Genomic DNA, 24,208 nt, shown 5'->3' on the forward strand with positions numbered 1-24,208 from the left:
TGTTGTCTAAATTATGCGGCAAGAAAAGGAAGGAAAATTATACAGCATTACGTGGCAGATTCAGTAGCAGTATTCGTTTACTGGTTTGTCATTTTAAAACCTATTGTTAGGAAAGGGATTCTCATGCTTTGCAAAGTAATAACATATTTAAGAAAGAAAAGTACACACCTTAGTAAGATTCCATTGAAAATGTTAGTTACCAATGAATATTGGTCTAGCTGTAAACAGAGGACCACCATCTTATTAACACTATCCTTTCTCACTCTAGAATAAAAGTTTGTGTAAAACTTGCCATGTTGCACTCTGCTGAAAACAATCCTCTACTTACACACTTCTTTATGCTTATCAAAGTCAGTTTTTAAAACAGTTCTCCATTTTGAGCTTGCTGTGTTCACACTACAGGTGTCTAGCAACACCTCATTCCATCAAGCAATAGACTACATTATACATGTATAATGCCAGTATCTTGCCAGTGGGCGCATTAAGATTCAACACATCAGACCTTAAAATAGTATCTAAAAAGTGTACTGTAAGTGATCAGTTGAAAAAAATCCTTCTTAGAGAAGAGTGTCTGTGAAGTAGCTTGAAACTGCAAATAAGAAAACAAAACATCTTTATAATACGGAAGGGGTCTGTTTGAATTTTATTTAAATGTGTGCAGACTTTTTCTTGCTGTAGAAAAAAGCTCTCCATAGTCCATTAACGGTGGGAATTAATGCTGATTCGGAAAGGTGCCACCACTTTTCTATCAGTTTAATGCCCGAAAACAGTAATCAACAACTGAAAAGTGACCAGTTAAGGTTTGCAGTGTCTGCCACTGCGTTTCACCATACATGCCAAAATTGAACTACCTTTTGAACTTGTTGAGTTAGAAACATTTTTGTTCCATTTTGCAAATTATAATGCACATGGTGCAAAGTGTCAAGTGAATCTATAAATATGCGTAAATCATTGTTACCACAGAATAGCATCATTCCAATGGATACGCCCAGTGATCTCTAGGGGTAGGTACTTTTAAAACAATTCTAGCTGAAAGCTAGATCCTTCACCCAATGTGTGATGGATCCCATTGTAGTGGGATGTGGACTCCACAACGTTTCACACCTTTCACACTCGATATGAAACTGGAGGCTCTAGACCATCACGTAATGCGGAAAATTGCTTGAACCTCCCACTTTCAAAAAGGAAAGATAGATGGACCAATCCTTTTTAGGCAACGCAGTGAGAATCTGGAACTCACTTCCCCCTCAGCTCCGGACCACTACCTCTTCCCGGTCCTTCAAAACTGACCACAAAGTTCTCCTCCTTCAAAGACACTTCCAAATCTAATTCACGGGAAACATCCTCTACAACGCAACTTTTACCACGCAGTGCCTTTACCACGCAACTTTTACGACGCAAACCATTGCAACGCATTGCGCTGGCGGGCGCTCTAGGATAGGGAATACGTTTAATTTACTATCCAACACCTTCCCTAGTGTCCACGGGGACTGGAGTTGGAATAGTAAATGAAACTATTCACTATCCAGCACCCCAAAGTGCTATGCGTTGTAAAGGTTTTCGTTGTAAAAACCGCGTTGTAAAGGCATGCATGGTAAAAGCATGCGTTGTAATGTCATACATCCCTAATTCACGCCCTCTCTATTCCCTGAAGGAAATTCTTCCACTATAGGAAATTCTGTACTCCATGCCTGTAGAAGTGCCTTCCCAGTGTGCTCTTGTGTTTTGAGTGTCTGCCATTTATTGCAGTTTTATACCTCTACTTGTATCTTGTACGCTTATGTAATTTGCACACGTCACTTTTTCTTCTTGTAAGGTATGGTTTGCTACCTCTTCTTGTATTGTTTGCGTTTGATACATGCACAATTGTCACCTTTGCCTCAAGTAATGTACCGTTTGCTTTTGTAACATGACCACTTGTAATTTTCTCCTCATGTAATGCTACTGTTCCTATTGTGAAGAGCTCTGACACCTTTGGATAAAGTCCGCGCTATATAAAAATGAAAAAAATAAAAATAAATAAACTCAGGTTGGGTAGCTTCAAACCACCCTACACCTCCTTGATTTTGTATGTGCCGGTCAGTGGGAGTGAAAGCACTAAAGCAACAGTGTGCTGTCTGGAACACCCAACAGGGCAAAGGATGAAAAGCAGGCCCTAACAAAATGTAAATGACACTGAAGGAATTCATTAGATTTTGCATTACACTTGTTAGGTGAAATTTCTGAAATTACGCCATTACACTACATCTTTTAATTTTGCTACCAGCAACATTATGGCACCGGAATGCAGTAACACCAAGAACAACTAAAACGTGAGTTGAATTTGTTCCCAGCAATTATATTTTTTAAATATATTTTTTTTAGGCAAAATGCATAATCATGTCAAAAATTGACACAGGGGCGAATTTTGTGCTAAAATATAGTGCTTGATTTGCATTTTACATATTTATGCATAGTTTTGCATGATTTTCTCGAAATTTCTTGTAACTTCACAAAAGCAAATTATGCAAATTTTGCACACCCCTAATGAAGGGGATGAATGAAGTAGTGTAAAGCCTTAGTTTGGCCAGCTATTGACTTGCTGACTCTGCCTGGCATGCTTGCATGAAAAGGGACACGATGCGTCTGGTATGGGTTGCAGCAAGTCAGACTCGAATTTAGAACACAAATCCAGACAGGTGACCTGCATCCTCCTATCACAGACAACTAGTGACCTATTCCTACTATTACAAGTACTTTCTGGTGTCAGAACACACGTGTAATCACAACATTTTTGCCAGTTGTTTATAAGAAGATCACATTTTCCAAAGCATCACAAGATCATAAACAACGTAAACTACCACATATTTGTCAAGGAACAGAGGGCTCGATTAGTATGGCTGGCGGGCACCCTTTCTCAGACTGGACCACCCGACAGGCTGTCGGTGGTCCTGCAGTAAGCATTAGGATGCGACCGCCACCATGGCGGTCGCAATACCAATATTTTGCATTGCGGCGGGTGCTTCTGGCTGCAGCACCCACTGTAATGCCAAAAAGTGACACCGTGCATATCCCTGCACTACGTGGCAGACACCGTGCAGTGCTAGTCACATGGTGCAGGGATATGTATGGGGGTAGCATATTTATTTATTTATAAGATTTGTAAAGCGCGCAAATACCCGTGGGCGTCTCAGCGCTGGGGACAGCGAGCATAAGCCAGACAACAGAAGAACTTATTGATTGAACAACCAGGTTTTTGTCAATTTTATAAAAACTAGTAAAGACTGGCTGGCTCTGATATCAATTGGAAGGGAATTTCAAAGTTTTTCTGTGGCAATTGTGAAGCGCTTGTCACCCTATGATGCGGTTTTAGTACGTGGGACCTTTAGCAGATGTGCTGTAGAAGTGCGTAAAGCCCGGTTAGGAATGTAAGCATCTAGGGCTCTGTTAAGAAACAGTGGTCCAGAGTTGCAGGAGGTTTTGTAAGCAATACGTAGGGCTTTAAACTTTATGTCGTTCCTCACAGGGAGCTAGTGATACTGTTGAAGTATATACGAGATGGGCTTATATTTAGGAGTTTCTAACATTTTGGCTGCTGAGTTTTGAGCTAATTGGAGTTTGTGGATGACCTTACTTTGAGCATTAATGAGAACACCATTACAATAGTCAATGGTAGACATGACTAGAGTACTTACTAATGTTTTTCCCGCATTAAGGGGTAAAAAAGGTAGAAGCTTTTTTATTATTCGCAACTTATGGAATGATGATGAAACCGCAGAGTTGGCATGGGGAACGAAGGACAGCCTGTCGTCAAATATGACGCCCAAAATCCTGACCTTGGTGACTGGCAGTGGTAGGGGACCCAAGGAGGAAGGCCACCAGGAAGAAGACCAGATGGGTGACAATTTGCCAAATGTCATAACCTGTTTTCTCAGAGTTCAGTTTAAGGCAATTGTTGGCCATCCAGCTGCTGATGGCCAGAATGCCATTCTGAAAATTCGCTGCTACTTTATCACCATCATTGTGAACAGTGAGCACCTGTTGAGTATCATCGGCGTAAGATGTGAGGCCCATCCTTTGTGCTTTGATGACTTTAGCTTGGTCCGACACATAGATATTAAAGAGTGTCGGACTTAATGATAATCCTTGGGGAACGCCACATGGGAGGGCCAGTTGAGAGGAATTAAAAGTGCAGAGATTCACCGACTGAGTACGGTTCGTGAGAAAAGAGGTCAGCAAGGCTCTAGCTGTATGTTTGATACCTATTTTTGTGACACACCGTCGATCAGAATGGCATGATCGACCGTGTCAAAAGATGCTGAAAGAGCCAACAGTGTGAGGACAGACGTCCCCCCTAATCAAGAATGATCCAGATATCTTCAGTTGCTTTAATGAGAGCCAAATTATGTGTCATCCAGGAGTTGATGATCTTCAATATACTTGGATAGCTGGATGTTCATAACTTTTTCGAAAATTTTAGCCGGAAAAGGCAGACTAGCTAGGGTCTATAATTCTTCGCATCGTTAGTTTTTTTTAACAAAGGTTTGATGATCATTTTTTTCCATATCCTGGGGTATACGCCTGATGTAAACATCGTGTTACAGATATTAGATGAAGTCGGATCAACCAGATAAACAACAGGTTTAAGTACAGCTGGAGGACAAGGGTCAGTGGCGGAACCTGCCTTAATAGTAGAGATTAAATTTAAAATCTGATCGGGTGATGTCCTGTCAAATTGCAATAGGGAGGGAGAATGTTCAGTAGTGCCAAGGTTTAAGGGCTGGTCATTCGTTTTAGTTTGAGATTAAAAGTTAGTGTATATATCATTCACCCTTTCAAAAAAATAATTAGCCAGGGAGTCACATAAGACCTGTGAGGTAGCTGGGTTAGAGTTCGATGTCTGTCCTGATAGTTTGACTGCTAACTGATAGAGATGTTTGCTGGAGTCTTGCGCTGTTTCTATCTGTCCAATATAATGGGTGCCCCCCAGTGCCCACAGCTTATGGACAGGGGGGAACTGGGGCCCACTCTGGACCCCAAAGTCCTTTTCTGCCTGCCTGTTCATGGTGGGATAACCAACAGGAACGCGTAAAGGGAGATCGTAATCCCTAGAGTGGTGCCTGGTAGGTACAGCCACCATTGTAGGGACTACAAGCTCCTCCGCCACGTCAGCTCGATGCATGTCATCCTTCTCCCTACATTATAGTACCTTGGCATATGATCTTGTTATGTCGAAACCATCGGAATACCCAATGATACTTGTATTATAATGATTTATACTTTGAAAATTAAACCTATGGTTTCCTTTTGAAAAACTGTATATAAAATTGTACAAAATATAGCTTTTTTGATATTGGTGTGTTATGAGTATGAATGTGTGCTAAGTATGTTTGAAAAAGACCTTTAGTGTTAGTGGGTATGAATGAGACAAAAGGGGAGGTTTAAAAGTAAATGATTTAATGTTTGTTTATGTGATATGTTTTTGAAATGTCTCGTTAAAATATTTACAATGTGGAAAAATTAAATGCAAAAATGAAAATTTGAAATAAAATGAAAATCTAATAGATTGATTTAAAAAATCAGACACTTCTCACATAGTGTTTCATTCATGTGTGAGTAGGACAAACAATTGATGGATTGATATTAGCAGTATTGGCATCTTTTTTTGTGGTACATATAAGGCAGGGTTTGGCCTTGCTGCTTGGGAGCCCATACCCAGTGGTGTTTAGCTACATTATAGTATGGTAGTGAGAAAGTCACTGATGGCGGTGAGACTGCCACCAACAGGCTGTAAGTCTCACTGTCATCGTAATTGGCCCCAAAGTGATAAATGTAGGTTGGCAAATAATGACATAAGATTATGACCGCAAAGGCCTACAGACTATAACAAGGTTATACTGCTCTTATCAGCAATATTACTGAAGAGTTTTTTCAGTTTTAACTGCTATCTATTAATTTACACATTTATCCAACATGTCTTGCATACTGATAAAGATTGGGCAATACATGAATTCTTCTTACCACCTGTTTTACGGCAAGGAGTACCAGATGAAATTGTTGCCACATATATATGACAAACTATTATATTCAAGACAGGGAGGATTATTGACACGTGACTGCACTGTTGTGACACAATATAACATGTTGCTGAATACTGTCAAGGCACGGAGGCAGTAAGCATTACCATTGCATTATGAATACGGATTACCATAGTTCTCTGAAAGGAAGGTATTTAAAAAGAAGCAGTACCTGGAGATTTTGTCTGTGCAGGACATTGTAACAAGCTGCTCTCCCAATAACACACCGTCCCACGTTTGCACCGTAGGGTGAGACCGGACAGGGATGGTTCCTTCTCCCGACTCTATCTTTGTGCGGAGGTGGCCCCGGAATCTCCTCACTACCTTCTTATTGCTGTTTACTGTAGGAAAAAGGAGTTTCCATGAGCTGCTTTAGCATAGAGACAATACAAAACATTCAGAAAGTGTCTCATAGATTATGCAAACGATAATATAAACAGGCATATAGATACTTTTGGAATTATGTGGAAATTATCAATTATATTTCTCAAATCTACTATAGTATCACCTCTTGGATATGAAAACAGGACCATTGCATACACCTTGGGTTTATATGTGTTGTTACACAATAAAAATGAATAATACTAAATTGTGAAACAAGAACTCAATATACGTGTAATTTAAACAATGTGGACCCGATTTACAACGAGTTTGCTATGAGGTGTGTTAGAAATGGGATTTCTGGTTGGCTAAGGCTTGCGACAAAGCCAGGCAGAAACCACCACTCTAGTCTGGGCAAGGGAGTTACACGCTGAAGATAACCCCTGCTCACCCCCTTGGTAGCTTGGCACGAGCAGTCAGGCTTATCCCAGGGGCAATGTGTAAACAGTTTGTGCAATACACACACAGAGCAGCAACACACTAGGTACACTACAAAAGAAACTCCACACCAGGTTATATAAACAAGCACTTGCAATGCAATAGGTCTCGCAGTTGCAAGAGTTTGAGCTGTTGCCATTGAAAATGACAATGCCTTTTATTTACGGGTTGGTTTTTAAAACATAAATAAAAGGCATTGTTGTTTACAATGCCAATAGCTTAAACTCTTGCAAATGCGAGACCTATTGCATTGCAAATGCTTGTTGTATAAGTGCATTGAGTTATCTTCTACGGATGTTCACAGCATTAAAACTTGGCAGGCATTCAAGCATGAGTGCATATTTATCGTTTAAATAAATGTGGAAATATACAAATTTCAGCTTCATTTCTTCAGAAAACCCCCCAAAAATATGGATAAATACAAATAAAATGAGGGAAAAAAATATGGATAAATACATACGGAAATGTACAAAAATAAATACCATAAAACCGGGAACCCTAGTCATAATGATGTTCAGACAACATGTTCATCCAGTCCTTGGCCTCTCTGCAGAGAGCACAGGGTACTGGTAATTAGGATTCTGTCAAAAAGTGTATGAAGGAGGAAAACAGCTCTTGAAATATTGACAGACCCAAAGGAAAAGACAGTGCAGCTTTTGTGGATATGTATGAGAAGGAATGAGAGAGGATGGTGAAATGGAGGAGATAAAAGAAAGTATGTCCAGAAAAGTGAGCAAAAGTACTGTGATAGAGGAAGAGGTGAAGGATGAGCCGTGTAGATAGAAAACTGCAGGAAAAGATTTGTGGAACAGTAGCATAATACAAGCCCTTGCGGATGGGGGTGGGGTGCCTTGGAGTTAGCGCCCAACCTTTTAGGGCCCTCATTCTGCCCAAGGCTATGGATATCTGTGAGGTAAGGAAAACTCTGGGGTCCCATCACATTCTATGGGAGCGCAACTGTTTGTTTTACACCATAGTGGTGGACAAAAAAGGGGGTAGGTGACAAACAGAGAGAGACTAGCAGAAGGAAATGAAGGGGAAGACCACATTATTGAACACAATTCAGTGCTAACAAACATTGGTAAAGCCAACAGTGGCATGATTTCCTTGTGTGCCATATATTTGGAAGGATTAACGAAAACACGGAGGCACCCAAACACCAGTGTGGTTATATGCTGTATCAAACGTGTTTTTAGTTCACATTTTACAGCTAATTGTAAAAGACACACTTTTCGGCCGCAGCTCTTTAGAGAACCCTAACACCCAAATTTTTCATTGTACTTAAAACCCTGCCCTCTTTATTACTTTTTCTGTTATTGTTACATTGTGACACTCCCTGCACGAAATTCTTATTTGCAAAATAACCATTTACAGTAGTTCTTTGTTACATCTGTCCAAAGTTAAAGGTACTGATGGGCGTGCTGAAGGGGCAGTTAATCTGATCTTTGTACGTGTAGTTCCGAAACTGTCTGGGTGCCCTATACTATTGCAGAGGTGATGGAGGGTTGGGGGCTCAGGCCACTAACATGTTACAATTTGTGGGAGATTAGGTGTACAACAATAATGTTCAATGGACAGCAGGTGGGGTGTAGGGACGTCTGGGTACAAAAGGCTTGGGTGCAGGGATAACGCTTGTGAAGGGGGGCGGTTGCTTGGGCTACTGGATGCTCGGTTTGGGAGTGGCAGATTAATAAATGGGGCTTAGGAGCACAAGGTTATTACGAGAGTCAACTGTAGGCAATATCGAGGACCAAGGGGGACGGAACATGGCCTTGTGCTCAAAGTTGCCAATTTTGGAGTGTGAGAGACGGAGGGGGAATAAGGGTCGGGTTTCAGAAGATCAACCTTCTGTGATCCTGGGCAGAATGTTTAAACTTCTCGGGGTATTTACAAGTCCCCACTCGCACATGTCGCCCGACAGCATGACCTCAACATAATCTCCTACCCCGATGACACTCAACTGATCCTCTTCCTCACCAAGGACCCCATCACCGCCAAAGCCAACCTCCACGAAGGGAAGAAGGCTGTCGCCGACTGGATTGAGATCAGCTGTCTGAAGCTGAACTCGGACAAGACAGAGGTCCTCATCCTCGACTCCAACCCTTCAGCCTGGGACGACTCCGGGTGGCCCTCGGCACTAGGGGCAGCCCGACACCCACCAACCATGCACGCAACCTGGGAATCATCCTCGACTCAATGCTCTCAATGACCAAGCAAGTCAACACCGTCTCCTCCTCGTGCTTCAACACCCTCTGCATGCTCCGCAAGATTTACAGATGGATCCCGACAGATACAAGAAAGACAGTCCCCCAGACCCTCGTCAGCAGCAGACTCGACTACGGAAATGCCCTCTATGCGGGAGCCCCGACCTCGCTCATCAAACAACTACAACGCAGCCAAAACACCTCCCCACGACTGATCCTCGACGTACCACGACACAGCCACATCACCCCCCCACTTGAGAAACCTGACTTGGCTACCCGTCAACAAGAGGATATCCTGCAAGCTCCTCATCCACGCACACAAAGCACTCCACAAGTCCGGCCTAGCCTACTTCAACAGACGGCTCTCCTTCTACATCCCCAACTACCAGGTATGCTCCGCCAACCTATCACTCACCACCATCCCGCACATCTGAAGAACAACCACCGGCGGGAGATCCTTCTCCCACCTCGCCGCCAAGACATGGAACAGCCTCCACTGAGCCTTCGACAGACCCAAGACCTGCTGACCTTCAGGAGGATACTCAAGACCTGGCTTTCGATCAGTAGCCCCCCACCCCCCCAGCGCCTTGAGACCCTCAAGGGTATGTAGTGCAATTTACAAATGATTGACTGATTGATTGATTGGAGTACCAAAAAAGAAACAAAGCACTTTCATGGCTTGTGTCAGTGATGTACCTGTTCTGGGGCTGCCTGAATGTCACACAGCGCAAACACTTTGGTCTAGCATTTCATTTCCCCTGCCCCATTGACTCTTCCCTTGTCTTATCTTAATAACCATTTCTTGAGCGCACATACACCCTTGGGTTTCTTGGCGCTATAGAGTCAAGACAATCAACACCGCTCTTAAGCATAAGCCTGTTGGAATAGCCAAGTTTTTAAAGATTTTCGAAACGTCAGTAGATCTTTGCTCTGTCTGATAGAAAGGGGGAGAGCATTCCAGAAGGAGGCAGCCAGATGGAGAAAGCAGCTGCCGCCCTGGCGTTTTTTCTTAAATGAGGAGACATTTGCAAGAAATAGATGTTTAGAGCGTAGGTTGCGCGAAGGTGTGTAGTTGGTGATAGATTGCCTGATAAATCTAGGGCCATAGTCATGGAGCGCCCTAAAGGTGATACATCCTGTTTTGAAGGCAATCCGCTGGGCCACTGGCAGCCAGTGAAGTTTTTCTAACCCAGCTCTGATTGATTGCCACTTTGGTTGTTTCCAAATCAGTCTTGCCGCCTGATTTTGGACCATCTGTAAACGTTTTAGTAGTCCCGCCGGGAGACCTAAATAAAGACTGTTTGAAAAATCTAACCGGGAGAGAACAAGGGCAATCACCACTTGAATAAGTGCAGAGTGTGTTAGAAGATGGGCAATTTTCCTAATCTTCCTAAGTTGATAAAAACTAGCGGAAACTACCGTTCCCACCTGTCCTTTGAGGGATAGATCCTCATTAAGTGTAATCCCCAGGCTTTTTACCGATTGGGTCTTTGTAGGGGGGGATCCCATGTCTGTTGGGCAGCACAGTTGCCCCCAGCTCAGTCCACTTTCCCCTGGCAAAATCTGTTCTGTCTTGCCTGGGTTCAGTTTAAGATGGTTTAAGGTCATCCACTTTTGTATGTGTGACATTATGGCTGAGCATTCGGCGGCAGAATTTGGGGAATTTAGAGGAATAATTAGCTGAAGATCGTCAGCATAATTAAATAGGGTTATTTTGTAATTTTTTAAAGAATAAATCAGTGGGCGAAGGTAAAGGTTAAATAATAAGGGGGAAAGTGACGAACCTTGGGGAACACCACAGGTCGATGACATCTTGGGGGCTGTAAATGATCCCAAACGCACCGATTGTGTGCGATTTGTGATAAAAGAGGCAATCCAATTCAGAGCGGGGCCCCTGAGGCCGGCCTGCTCGACACGGTTGATCAAGATGTTATAGTCCCATGACTAACCGGTTTGGGGCGGAACCTGCAGGTCAGAAAGTGACCAGGCCATTCCCGGGGTCGCAGTGGTCACTACTGGGGCAGAGCACACCTTTGGGGAAGGGCTGTGCTGGGAATAAATGCCTGGTACCTGCAGCTCCACATCCTCTTTTGCAGGCATTTGGCAATGAGCAGAAGCAGCTTGGTTTGTTTGGCTGCATGGGTCTGTTCATTGAGATGGCGTAGCTCACTACCACCTGGTTTTAGCCTTCGAGGAACGGTGGCTTTGGTGCTGTGGAGGTGGCAGCACCCACTATCACCATGTTTTGGCCTTACTTTCTCGCATGAGAAACGGGTATCAGCTTGTCAGGTGAGAAGTGTGCAGCAGGTTTTTCTCCCAATGTGGGCTTCCCCGGTATTAGATGTGGCTGGATTTCTGAGTGCAATAACTATTACTGAACCTGAAGGCGTGCCCCTCTGCCCCTCGCTATCAATCAATCAATCAATCAATCAATCAATCAATCAATACATTTGTAAAGCGCTCTACTCACCCGTGAGGGTCTCAAGGCACTGAGGGAAGGGGGGGGGGTGCCTACTACTGCTCAAATAGCCAGGTCTTGAGGTGTTTCCTGAAGGTGAGATGGTCTTGGGTCAGTTGTAGGTGTGCGGGGAGGGCGTTCCATGTTCTAGCTGCTAGGTAGGAGAACGATCTTCCTCCGGTGGTGGTTCTGCGAATCCGTGTGACGCTGGCGAGGGCGAGGCTGGTGGATCGGAGCTCTCGGGTGGGAGTGTAGAACGAGAGGTGGCTGTTGAGGTATTCGGGGCCCATGTTGTGGAGTGCTTTGTGTGCGTGGGTGAGCAGCCTGAACGTGATCCTCTTGTGGACAGGGAGCCAGTGTAGTTTACTCAGGTGGGCGGATATGTGGCTGTGGTGAGGGATGTCGAGGATGAGTCATGCGGAGGCGTTCTGTATGCGTTGAAGTCGTTTCTGAAGTTTGGCTGTGGTTCCTGTGTACAGGGTCTTTCCATAGTCCAATTGGCTGGTGACGAGGGCCTGGGTGACCGTCTTTCTGGTGTCGGTGGGGATCCACCGGAAGATCTTTCGGAGCATGCGCAGGGTGTTGAAACAGGAGGATGAGACTGCGTTGACTTGCTTGGTCATCGTGAGGGAGGAGTCCAGGATGAATCCCAGGTTTTGTGCATGGTCTGCGGGTGTCGGTGCGGAGCCCAGCGTGGTGGGCCACCAGGAGTCGTCCCAAGCAGATGGGGATTGTCCGAGGATGAGGACCTCCGTCTTGTCCGAGTTGAGCTTTAGACGGCTGTGCTTCATCCATTCTGCGACGTCTTTCATTCCGTCCTGGAGGTTGGCTTTGGCGGTGAGAGGGTCTTTGGTGAGGGAGAGTATCAGTTGGGTGTTGTCGGCTTAGGAGATGATGTTGATGTTGTGTTTGCGTGCGATGGTGGCGAGGGGGCTCATATAGATATTGAAGAGGGTTGGGCTGAGTGAGGAGACTTGGGGTACGCCACAGATGATCTTGGTGGCCTCGGAGCGGAAGGGAGGGAGGCGGACTCTCTGGGTTCTGTCGGAGAGGAACGATGTGATCCAGTCCAGGGCCTTTCCTTGGATCCCAGTGTCGTAGAGGCGGGTTATTAGGGTGCGGTGGCAGACGCTATCCTTCATGCCCCCGCAATATGCTTTCGTAGATGCAGGGTGAGGTTCAGAATGAGCCTTTTCGCCAGTGCACCAGCTTCAGGTGTAGGTGTTGTGGGTATACGACTCAACCGAGCGGCCCCAGCCCAGCCTATCCTCCCCCCACTGTAAATAACCCCTTGAGTGGGGCAGGTACGGTTTGTGCCCTGTGTGCCTCCCCCAAACGCACATTTGGCAACAGGCCTATGCTATCCTGAGGTTTTGGGGTCCCCCTGTCCATCTCCACATGTCTGATTCCATGTATGCAGCACTGCTGCCAAATATGCGATGCCAGTCAACAGTAAAGTCGCAGTTGATTAGCGGTCACTGCCAGTAAAAGGACGCACTGGCAGCAAATGTTTATCATGTTTATTCTTACACAGGGTGACAAATTGCCTCAGGCAAAAAGGGAGCTTTACAGCTAAACCTAAAAAAACTTAACATTTGGACTGTAAATAAAAAGCATGAATACAAAAACATACAGTGATATTACCAGGGAGAAAGTTAAACGAGGCACTTAATACGAACACACATAGTAAATTCAATATTTTTTATTCCTCCAAACCCAGGATATTAAAAACGAGGGAGACAAATAAAAAATATATAATTGAGTCCCACCGTATGGGAATGATTTCTGAGAGTTGGTCAGATAAAGGTTGGGACCCCTTTTTCAACCAGTAAAGTGTACCAGTTGAATTTCATAAATAAAAGGTGGTATGCACTTAGAGTCCATGAATTTCTCAGTATATTACATTTTACAGCATGCCAAGCCAGATGGAGTTTTAGATGACGTTCTTCAACTCGTCGTAAATGACCAGCACAAAAGCACCACCCATCCCTTGGAGAACATTACACCAGGCACCCTTGAAGAAAGCCTTGGAACCTTCTTCACGAGCAATCTTTTTCCAGCAGTCGATTGTTCCAGAGTACATGATATCCGCTAAAAGAACAAGCATGGAATCGAAACTTGTGGTGCGCGCGCACCACAGAGGAGCGGGGGCGAGGGAGCCCGTTGTCTGTGCTGCGCTGATGCGCGTGCTAGACACCGGCGGGAATGGGCGGAGCAAAGGCGGGACATGCGCCTGCCTTTGCCCAATTGCGTGCTGTATTTTATAAAAAAAGCACGCTACAACCAATTGCTGCCTGCAAAAGCAAAACCACACGCACAAGGGTGTGGTGAGCTTTCTGAAGCCCATACAAGAGGTCTCGTGCTGCGCGAGCAGTGCTGTGCACTGCAACGCTAGGCGCGAGACCTAAAAATGCCTTTGTATTATCCAAAACACATTAGAGTCATAATCGCACAATATACACTGTGCCAACTGGCATTGGGCAATATTCACAGGGAATATATACACCTGGCAGGGCCAATCCAGCCACAGTCAGAACTATCACAAGCAAAAGCAGTAAAAATATCACCACCAGTAACTACTGGCAAAATACTGTACTCAGCATTATCACTAGCATAAACACATTATGCAATCTCATTAGGCCTAAACATCATAGCATGACATTTGCATTAGGCATAAACACATTACGCATAAATATCAGATAATTCAGATTAGCCTAAAACAAAGTAGGACATTTGGCCTAAACACTGAAATGACCCCAGGCCAACTGGCCTTTCACTGGGGCTCCAATGCCCTATGTCCAGCAAAGTCAGGACGCGAAATGAGGCCTCTCGAATGGCCCCCTGGCTGCCTCGGCAGCGAAAACACAGTGTGCAGATGCACTGGTACGTGGGGTGCAACTCACCCCTTCCTTAATAAAAGAAGTGGCCCCCAAACGTTGCAGCTGCCCGTGCTCTCGCAGTGCAGCTGATGTAGAAAGAGCACTGGCACCACTGTGCCTGGAGAGCCCCACTCGGGAACTCTATCAACAAAATTGCCCCCAAAGGAAAATGGCACTGGCACCAACTGGGCCGGGGGAGCCCCACTCCGAGACTATGATGATAAACTTGCCCCCAAACGTAGCAGCTGCCCGCAACTAAAGAGCAGCTGTGAAGATCACTACGGTACTATACACAAATTGGGAGCAGCGACATGGCTCCAGGCACCGACAATGTGCCTCAGGAGCCCCACTTTATCAGGGCTCTTTTGGGTGCCAATCTCGGCACCTGCAAAGCGTAGATTCAGCCCCCATCACTCACCGGGCTGTCCGGGAACTCCTCCGGTCCTCTTTGCTGAGGCTTCCGGGAACCGTAAAAGCCTGATGGAGCTCACGAGGCTCCGGACCACACGCAGGGCTCGCACCACGGCTGTGGGAGCTCTGCCTCCAGCCATGCTGCTATTGGCCGGCAGTCCATCCATTTCCTTTTCCCGGCCCCGCCCACAGTCAGGCAGCTTGCCTAGCATCCAGGTCGGCCGTGCTGCTTCCTCTGTGGCTTCCCTTCATTCCTGGTCGCGGCGGTTATTCCGGGCAACTGCGGGGTGGGCTCCTGCTTAAAAGGTACCAATGCGTGGTGGACTCCCGCCGACAAGCAGACCACAATGCAGGTGGGCAACCGCTTTTTAAATATGCATGAAAGCAGGGTGGACTTTTGCTCTGATTGGCAAAATGCGGGGTGGGCTTCCCCTTCTCTTGCATCCAGGTGGTGGAATCCCCACGTCGGGATTTCCTCGAAGTAAGTTGCAGCTCAGACCTGCAGAGACCACGCGCTTCTCTTCTCTTTGGCAATAAAAATATAGCGTACACGAGGCGCAAAAAGTCCATAAAGTTCAAGGGGCTCAGGCAGGCCAGCACACAGGGCCCTCTAGCAGGGAGGCAGTACCTTGTGGCGGTTCCTCCTGGGGCCCAGCAACAGCAAGCCCCACGTCACAAGGAAGCACAGGAACAGCACAACATTTTCATGGGGTCCCAGCCCCAGTACCCCATTTCTCCTTTGTCTGCACTTGGCACAGGGCTTGGAGAACCAGCCTGAGCTGGTTCTGAGGGGTTTTGGAGCACTTTGTTGACAAGGCTCCTCTTCCCCTTTGTCAGGTAAGGGCTCGTCATCAGACACACCACACGCGGGCGGAGCCAGCATTTACCTAGGCAGGCACAGAACTATTCAGGTTCAGGGGACTAATCTTCTCACTACTCCAAATGCAGATGTCCCATTCAGCCTAGCGCTGACTCATCCTGCCCTCCCTGGGGCCACACACACTTCACCAGCCCCCGACACTCCAAAGCCAGACATGCAATCCACATCGGGCAAGCAGACACATAGCACACAGAAATGCCAACTTCTAGAAGTGGCATTTCTAAAATAGTGATAATAAATCTGTGAACACCATTGCGCAGCGTTTATTATTACTATTCCAACCATACCAAACTTGACCACACTGCTCCTCTCATATCAGGAATTACCACTGAAACACTTATCACAGAATCCCCAATGCATTCCTATGAGAGGGCAGCCTCACTGCAGTGAGAAACCAAAATGGGTGTTTTTCACTACCAGGACATGTCACACACTAAGGTATATGTCCTACCTTTTACCTACAATGCACCATGCCCAAAGGGCTAGCTAGGGCCTACCTTAGGGGTGACTGACATGTAGTAGAAGGGCGGTCAAAGAGGTGGCACACACCACTTCATAGCGACAGTAACACTTTGCGCACAGGCCCTTCAATGGCAGAGGCCTGAGACAGGTTTGAAAGGCTACTTCGGTGGGTGGCGCAATCAGCACTGCAAGCCTACCAGTAGCATTTAATTTCCCAGCCCCTGATATATGATATACCACTTTACAAGGGACTGAGAGGTAAATTAAATATGCCAAACAGGTGTAGACCAATCTTACCATACCTACCACAGAGAGCTTATGCACTTTACACTGAACAGCAGTGCTAATGTGCCCAGAGTCCTAAAACCACCAACACCATGTCAGAAAAAAGGCTTGGAGGAAGGCTAAAAGTTCAGGGATGACCCTGCAAAAAGGGCCAAGTCCAACAAGGTGTTACTGTAGTAATAGAAATATTCTCAACTTACTCTTGAATTCCAGGAGTAAGCCAGGAGTGTTTGTAGGTATGTCCTTGAATTCAGCAATAAGCCTGGAGTACCCCATGACTATATCACAGCAAATTCTATGTGAATCGGATCTTTGACTTTGGTTGGAAACTGTTGGTTTCCACATCTGGGAATATTCAAAATATCGAAACAAATAGAATTTTCTAATTGTATCTGTCGCCTGGTTTTAGTGTTTGAACCTCCAATGTGTTATTAGAGAAGTAAGTCAGACCGACTGCAGCCCATGCTAGATAATAAGCTAGACTTTGTCCTGAGGCAGATCAAACAAGACTGTTCTCTTTTCAGTTTCTTAAATGGTATAACTTCCAATGGGAGCCCTTGCCCTTCTGTTTCACTTCAGCTTTCTGGGAGTCCACTCCACACCACAGACAACAGCTCATCACACCACACCATCACTTTTGTGTTGCCACCAAGCCCTAAGTGTGCAGCCGGGAGTGCACTCCCAATTCCCTAAGAGAAAGCTGGAAGTGTGAAATCAGGAATTCCCTTCTCCCCTCTCTTTTATTTAGGGTGTTATAATTGTTTGATATAGTTCAACTTTTATGCAGGTTGTTTTATGGCAAGAGCAGATTTGTTTTTGTTGTGGAAATGCGCTGCTCGTGGCCAAAATTACCTCCTGGTCCTCAATGTACCTCAGGTCAATCTGACAGAAAGGGCAAGGAAGACTTATACATTTTATTGTACGTTATGATGGAAACCCCAGAGAAAAACTCCCCTACGGTCATCATTCATTTACTACACACTATTGTAGACCTCACATCACCTAACCCTCTTTTTGATTATCATCTTTCAAGAGGACTGCCAGGGAAGATTCTCTTGCATAGGGTTAAATTACCACAAGAAAGCGAAATAACCTACTTCACTATGAAGGTTAAACTTTTAGAAATGTTCTCATATGTTGAGCGGTGTGTCTTGTGTTAACCTAGAGTTGCCCCGTGAGGATTCTAAAAATGAAGAGTTACAGATCTGAAACATCTGACCATTTGACACACACACCACAAAACGGGTAATCGGGCAGTACTGGTGGAGGCAGTACATTGCTGCGAACAGTACAGACCCACCTGTAAACATTTTGAAGTAGTTGGGCTCAAACACCAGAGTTTGGTGCTCAAGGCTGCTGCAGTAAACACCCTGGCCCTTATTATGAGAGCCTGCTTAATACTGATGGAGTCAGACCCATCAGAAATATGGGAGATGTTGGAATACTGCAGATCTGTCTACTTTCACGAGGACGTGGGCTGTGGCTTCGGAAGCGTTTTTTTGTGTTCTGTAAAGTGGGTAGGAGTGGGTGCTGAGACAGTGTCTTGTAAAAAAACACTCCTCCTCTATAGGCTTCTCGCTATATAGGTTCTTAGGCAGTGAATAGCTGTAAGAAAGTGGCTCTATATATACTAGACCAAAGTAAGGTTCAGTGTGTATAGAGTCCTCAGTCTCCAGAGGTATGGAAGAGGTTAAAGTTAGATATAATCTTACTCTCCAAAGTGGTAGCTTGGTCGAGCAGTAAGGCAGTATCAGAGGACAGTGTAAAGCATTTATTGTACACACTCAGTCAGAAAATGGTCTCACACACTCAGGAATTGAATTCTAGGCCAATTGTTTTATATCAAAAGATATAGTTATTTTATTTTTAGAACCAACAAGGTATCAAAATATACTTTTCTCAATATGAGTGACTTAGGTAATTACTTTTCAAATAGGCAATAGACTTTGTAAGTACAATAGCTACAGTGGTTGCAATAGACAACACATATTCAAACACAATTTAACATTGAGCTCATTGGGTTTTGCCACATAAATGCAGTTGATTACTTTATGGATTACTTTTCGTACCACAGGACTCGATCCTGGATTCAGTCCTGGGACCTATGCTGTAAACACTAAAGTAAAAACGTTTTGGTTACAGTATTGATTTTTAAGGAATATAAATGTATTTTCAAAGTTGACACTTAAAAACTTTTCAGTGCAAATTAAGCAATGTTATCCTATGGGAGGAAACTCAAGTTCTGGTAAGTAGTTATAATTACGTTTGCGGTTCAGTACTGGGCTGAAAGGTACAGTACTGGCCTCTCTCCTGATTACAGGTGAGCAATTCGGAATTTGTTATTCGGCTGATTTTAGAGGAATATTTCAAAGTTTCAAAACTCCACACTTGGAAGAAATTTCACAGAAAAACAGTCAATGGTTTCCTATGGAAGAAAATTCAAGTTACAGGTAAAGTATGTCTACGTTACTTTTGTAATCCAGTACTGGACTCCTAGGTTCAGTGCTGGGACCTCTACCTAGCACAGATAAGTAATTACGGTTTGGAAGTTGGTACGATTTTTAAAGAACATTTGTAGTTTGCAAAAATCGACACTTAGAAGAATTTTCACAGAAAACAGTCAATGATTTCCTATGGATGAAAATTCAGGTTACTGGTAAGTTTGGTTAAAATTACTCTTCAGGGTTGGTGCTAGGCTAAAAGATGCAGCCCTGTGGTCTCTCCTGATAACAGGTGAGTAAATCGGAATTCGTTGTTCGGCTGATTTTAGGTGCATAGTTCCAAAACTCCACACTTAGAAGAATTTCTGAGTGAAACCAGTCAATGTTAGCCTGTGGAAGAAAAGTGAGTTATTGGCTTTTAGGTAAGTACTCGACTGGCAGAGTTAAGGTCCTGGGCATAGACTCAGAGGTCTCCCAGATTCAGGTAGGTACAGCTGGTACATCCTCAGCGGCACAGGGGCAGCCGGGTGCAGAGGTAGTTAGGCCCAATGTTATCCAATGAGAGGCATGGGGCCTTCGGTTGGGGGCTGCTGGCTAGCAGGCCACGCAGCTGTGGGAGCTGGGCTCCAGGTCACTTGCTCAGGGCAAATGGGGAAGTGGGACAGGAGAAAGGGTGCAGAGCCAGGGGCGCTCGGGCGGCTGGGTGCAGGGTGCTTTTGAGCCGTCGGGTGCTCAATGTTATCCAATGGAGATCTTGAAAAGGGGAAAAAGGCTGCAGGCTCGGGGACGGAGGATCTTCTGGTGCGACCAACACTTTAAGGGGTAAGTTGGGATCTTGGAGGGTAGGTAGGCACCCTGTAGTTGGGCATAAGGGGCCAGGGGGCGCCGGGTGCAGGGGTGTATTTTGGCGTGGGGAAATCTTACCCTCTGCTGGTCGCGGTTGGGGTGGTCCCTGGTTCTAAGGCTGCAGGCGTTGTCTGGTTCATCGAGGAGGGTCTTTGGGCCCAGTACTTTGGATCCCAGTTGCCGGGGGTACGTCCTCGTGGTTTTTGTTCACTCGGGCACAGGCTGGGCTCGGCGGGTGCAGAGTGGGCTGGGTTTGTGGTTCCTGGCTGGCACCAGGGGTATTGCTGTTGGAGCAGAGCCGCTGTTCATGGGAGTCCCAGTCTCTAAAGGGGTCAAGGCAGGCAGGTCCTCTGGGGTTCCTGAGGTTGCTGTCAGCAGGAGACGCCGGGATTAAGCAGGAGCAGGTTCAGGGATCAACAGGCGGTAGGGTTGGGGCCAAGTCAGTTGTCGTCGTCCTTTTGTTAGCAGCTGCACGGCAGGTCGTCAAACTGGGATCTGTTGAAGTAAGGTTCAGGGTGCCCCTAAATACTAAGTTTAGGGGCGTTATAGGTAGGGTAAGGGCAGGGATCAATGGGTCCCTGTCCTGGGGTGAGTACACCCCCTATCCTGCTCCTCTCCTGTGGGAGGGGGGCAGTAGCCTGGTCATGATTGGGCAGAGCTCCCCATCTTCAAGATGGGGGAGCCTTGAGATGTGCTTCACCTCACCTCCCCCACCTGAGGGGTGGGGTAGGCAGAGGCTGGCACACCCCGTCCCTCCCCTAAGGTTTCCTCCCAGTCTTCCCGCCAGGGTGAGGTCAGAACCGGTGGGGGGCAGTTGCTGAGTACAGCAAGTGGCCTGGAGAAGCTCAGAGAGGTGGTGTGTCTTTGAAGCTTCCCCATGCCCATCCTGGGGGAGGAGACCTAGCACCTCACCCAGGATGTGCATTGTTGCAGGCCCAGGAGAGCGGGGGGCTCGCCACCCAGGGGCCCAGCAACACGTCTGCTGTGTGGCAGCCTAGCCAGCCTCTCAGCCAAGACGTGGATTGTAGGTTAGGTGTTAAAGGGCATCTCTAAGATGCCCTCAATAGTGCATTTTACATTAAATCCCACACTGGCATCAGTGTGGGTTTAATGTGCTGAGAAGTTTGATATCAAACTTTCCAGTCTTCAGTGTAGCCATTATGGTGCTGTGGAGTTCGTAATGACAACCTCCCACTACTCTCAATGGCATCACTGCACTTACAGTGCCCAGGAATGGCCCTGGGTAATGTAGGGGCACAGGGCGCATGCACCTGTGCCCACACCACTGGCTTAGGGCACCCAGCTAGAGGGATGGCTGATATATGCCAGGGCAGTGGGTTTGTGGGCATGACACACAGGGATGTGTGCCATGTCGACTCTTTGTTTAGTTCTGCACCAGGATACTCAGTCTGCAAAGGCAGAGTGTGGGTGTCAAGGTGCAGGGCCCCTAAGGGTTGGCACAATAAGTGCTGCAGCCCTTAGGTGTCTTCTCTGGTCACAATGCCCTGGGTACCTAGGGTACCATTTACTAGGGGCTGACATGTTGCCAGAGATACCAATTGGGTTTTAGTTTCAATACAGTTTTAGGGAAGGAACACAGACCCTGGGCACCTGATTGGCAGGAGCCCAGGGCACACTCAGTCAAAGTACACCAGCAATTCAGCAAAAAGTGGGGGCATACCAATGCAAGAAAGTTGGCACTTTCTCACAATAGCCCAACCCTATTCATCAGGACCTGCGCCCTTTATGGCAGATCAGCCTCTCTCACCAGATGATTATTTTCGTAAAGACTGTCAGGTCTATTTATGGTGCCCACTGTACCAGCAACTACGGCAATGGGTAAATGCTGATGTACTTCCAAGACTATGCAAAATGAGTGTCACAGAAGGGGCTCCTCCGCTATGGCGGAGGAGCGTCACCCCGCCCCTATCCGCAGATAAGCTAATGGGAAAATATACTTAGCTTTGCCGTAAGATCTGTGAACACTCCTCGGAAGGGGCTGCCCATTTTCACGTTGCCATCCTGCAGCCGTGTCTTGGAGCGTGGCCGCAGCTGGGGGAGTAGGAGCGGTGGGCCATCAGTGCACATGATGGTTTGGCTGGCCATTTTAGGATGGTCAAACCACCATGCGCACCTACATCTCTTCATCCCAAGTGAGTTGCTGGGCGGAGAGACCATCAGGCACAGGCTTCCAGCTCCAGATGGAAAAAGAACAACTGATGGACAGAATGCAGAACAATGTAATACATTCACCCCAGTACAGAGATATGGGCCTAAATCCATCGATTTTATGCTCACCATGCCATTCCAGTTTGGACCCAGCCGTATGCAAATCAGTCTTGACCCTGCGCCCAATGGGCACAGTCCAGCCCAAACTGCCAGGCAAGGTCCTCACTGGACTGGAAACAAGCATCCTAGGACCGGTTTTGGGCTTTCAGCCCTCATCTGCCAGGATAGCTTGACTCCAGTGGCATGGAGAGCATGGGACCCACGTCTGGGCATACCTGTCCCACTCAGGGTGACAAATGCAAAAAGAACAATTGATGGACAGAATGCAGAACAATGTCATGCATTCACCCCAGTACAGACATCTGGGCCTAAATCCATCGATATTTTGTTCAACATGTCATTCCAGTTTGGACCCCGCCATATGCAAATCAGTTTTGACCCTGCACCCAATGGGAACAGTCCAGCCCGAACTGCCAGGCCAGGTCCTCCCTGGACTGGAAACAAGCATCCTAGGACCAGTTTTGGGCTTTCAGCCCTCATCAGCCTGAATAGCTTGACTCCAGTGGCACGGAGAGCACAGGACCCACTTCTGGGCATACTCGTCCCACTCAGGGTGACAAATGCAAAAAGAATAATTGATGGACAGAATGCAGAACAATATCATACATTCACCCCAGTACAGATATCTGGGCCTAAATCCATTGTTTTTTTGCTCACCATGCCATTCCAGTTTGGACCCATCCATATGCAAATTAGTCTTGACCCTGCACCCAATGGGAACAGTCCAGCCCGAACTGCCAGGCCAGTTCCTCCCTGGACTGGTAACAAGCTTAATAGGACAGGTTTTGGGCTTTTAGCCCTCATCAGCCTCGATAGATTCACTCCAGTGGCATGGAGAGCACGGAACCCATGTCTGGGCATACCCGTCCCACTCATGGTGACAAATTCAAAAAGAACAATTGATGGACAGAATGCAGAACAATGTCATACATTCACCCCAGTACAGAGATCTGGGCCTAAATCCATTGTTTTTTTGCTCACCATGCCATTCCAGTTTGGACCCGGCCATATGCAAATCAGTCTTGGCCCTGCGCCCAGTGTAAACAGTCCAGCCCGAACTGCCAGGCCAGGTCCTCCCCGGACTGGAAACAAGCATCCTAGGACCGTTTTCGGGCTTTAAGCCATCATCAGACTGATGAAGCGTAATACCCAGAAACAGGTCCCAGGATGCTTGTTTACGGTCCAGGGAGGACCTGGCTTGGCAGTTCGGTCTGGACTGTTCCCATGATGCACAAGGTCAAGGCTTGTTTGCATATGGCTAGGTCTAAACTGGGGTAGCATGGTGGGCAAAAGAACAATGGATTTAACCAAGATCTCTTGACTGGGGGTGAGTGTATGATTTATTCAGCATTCCATCCATCATTTGTTTGCGTAGCACTTTTCACCCTAAGTGGGATGGATATGCCCAGACGTGGGTCCCTTGCTCACTGTGCCACTGGATTCAAGCTTGCCTGGCTGATGAAGGGAAATACCCAGAAACCGGTCCCAGGATGCTTGTTTCAGGTCCAGGGAGGACCTGGCCTGGCAGTTCGGTCTGGACTTGTTTCCATGAGGCACAGGGTCAAGACTGATTTACATATGGCTGGGTCTAAACTGGTGTGGCATGGTGAGCAAAAGAATGATGGATTTAACCCAGATCTCTTGACTGGGGGTGAATGTATGATTTATTCAGCATTCCGTCCATCATTTGTTTGAGAAGCCCCAGCTCCAGATAGAGTGCAAAACAAGCTGTCTCTGCCCAATCCTGACACTGCTCTCATAGATATGAGACCAGCATTTGGATTGGCCGTAAGAGAGACTGGGAGCTTCAGCCTGTGCCCAGGGGAGCAGGCGACCAAAAGACCAGCAGGTATGTTTTTTTGTTGTTGTTTGTTTTGTTACATTCCCCCTGTGCTGCCCTGGCATTTCCCTGACTCCAGCCACTGCTGGAATGTCAGTGTTTGTATCGCCCCCCCCCCCACCCCCCCCCCCCCCCCCACCGCTTCACCTTATTTGCACAGAGAACATCCCATGTCATCAGTGCTTCAGACGAACTCTGGGATACTAAAGGTCTCATCTGAGATGAGTGCATTAGGAAGAGGGGGTGCTGCAGGTAAATGCATCTCCTCTGATGCACCAGTTGATGCCTCCATTCGAATGCGCGAATGGCTCCCGTCGCTGAGCCGTGAGGCGCGCTGC

At 46.6% G+C, this 24,208-nt stretch overlaps 1 protein-coding gene across 1 annotated transcript in view; it reads right to left on the bottom strand.

The window, feature by feature from the left end:
- The window catches only part of ADARB2 (adenosine deaminase RNA specific B2 (inactive)), a 529,461-nt gene that overhangs the window by 155,415 nt on the left and 349,838 nt on the right, over positions 1 to 24,208 (bottom strand). The window contains exon 7 of the mRNA XM_086939814.1: positions 6,229 to 6,397. Within this exon, the coding sequence (XP_086795940.1) occupies positions 6,229 to 6,397 (169 nt within the window). The remainder of the gene's footprint in view (positions 1 to 6,228; positions 6,398 to 24,208) is intronic.

Source organism: Lissotriton vulgaris, chromosome 10, assembly GCF_964263255.1.
Source record: "Lissotriton vulgaris chromosome 10, aLisVul1.2, whole genome shotgun sequence".
Lineage (NCBI taxonomy): Eukaryota > Metazoa > Chordata > Amphibia > Caudata > Salamandridae > Lissotriton > Lissotriton vulgaris.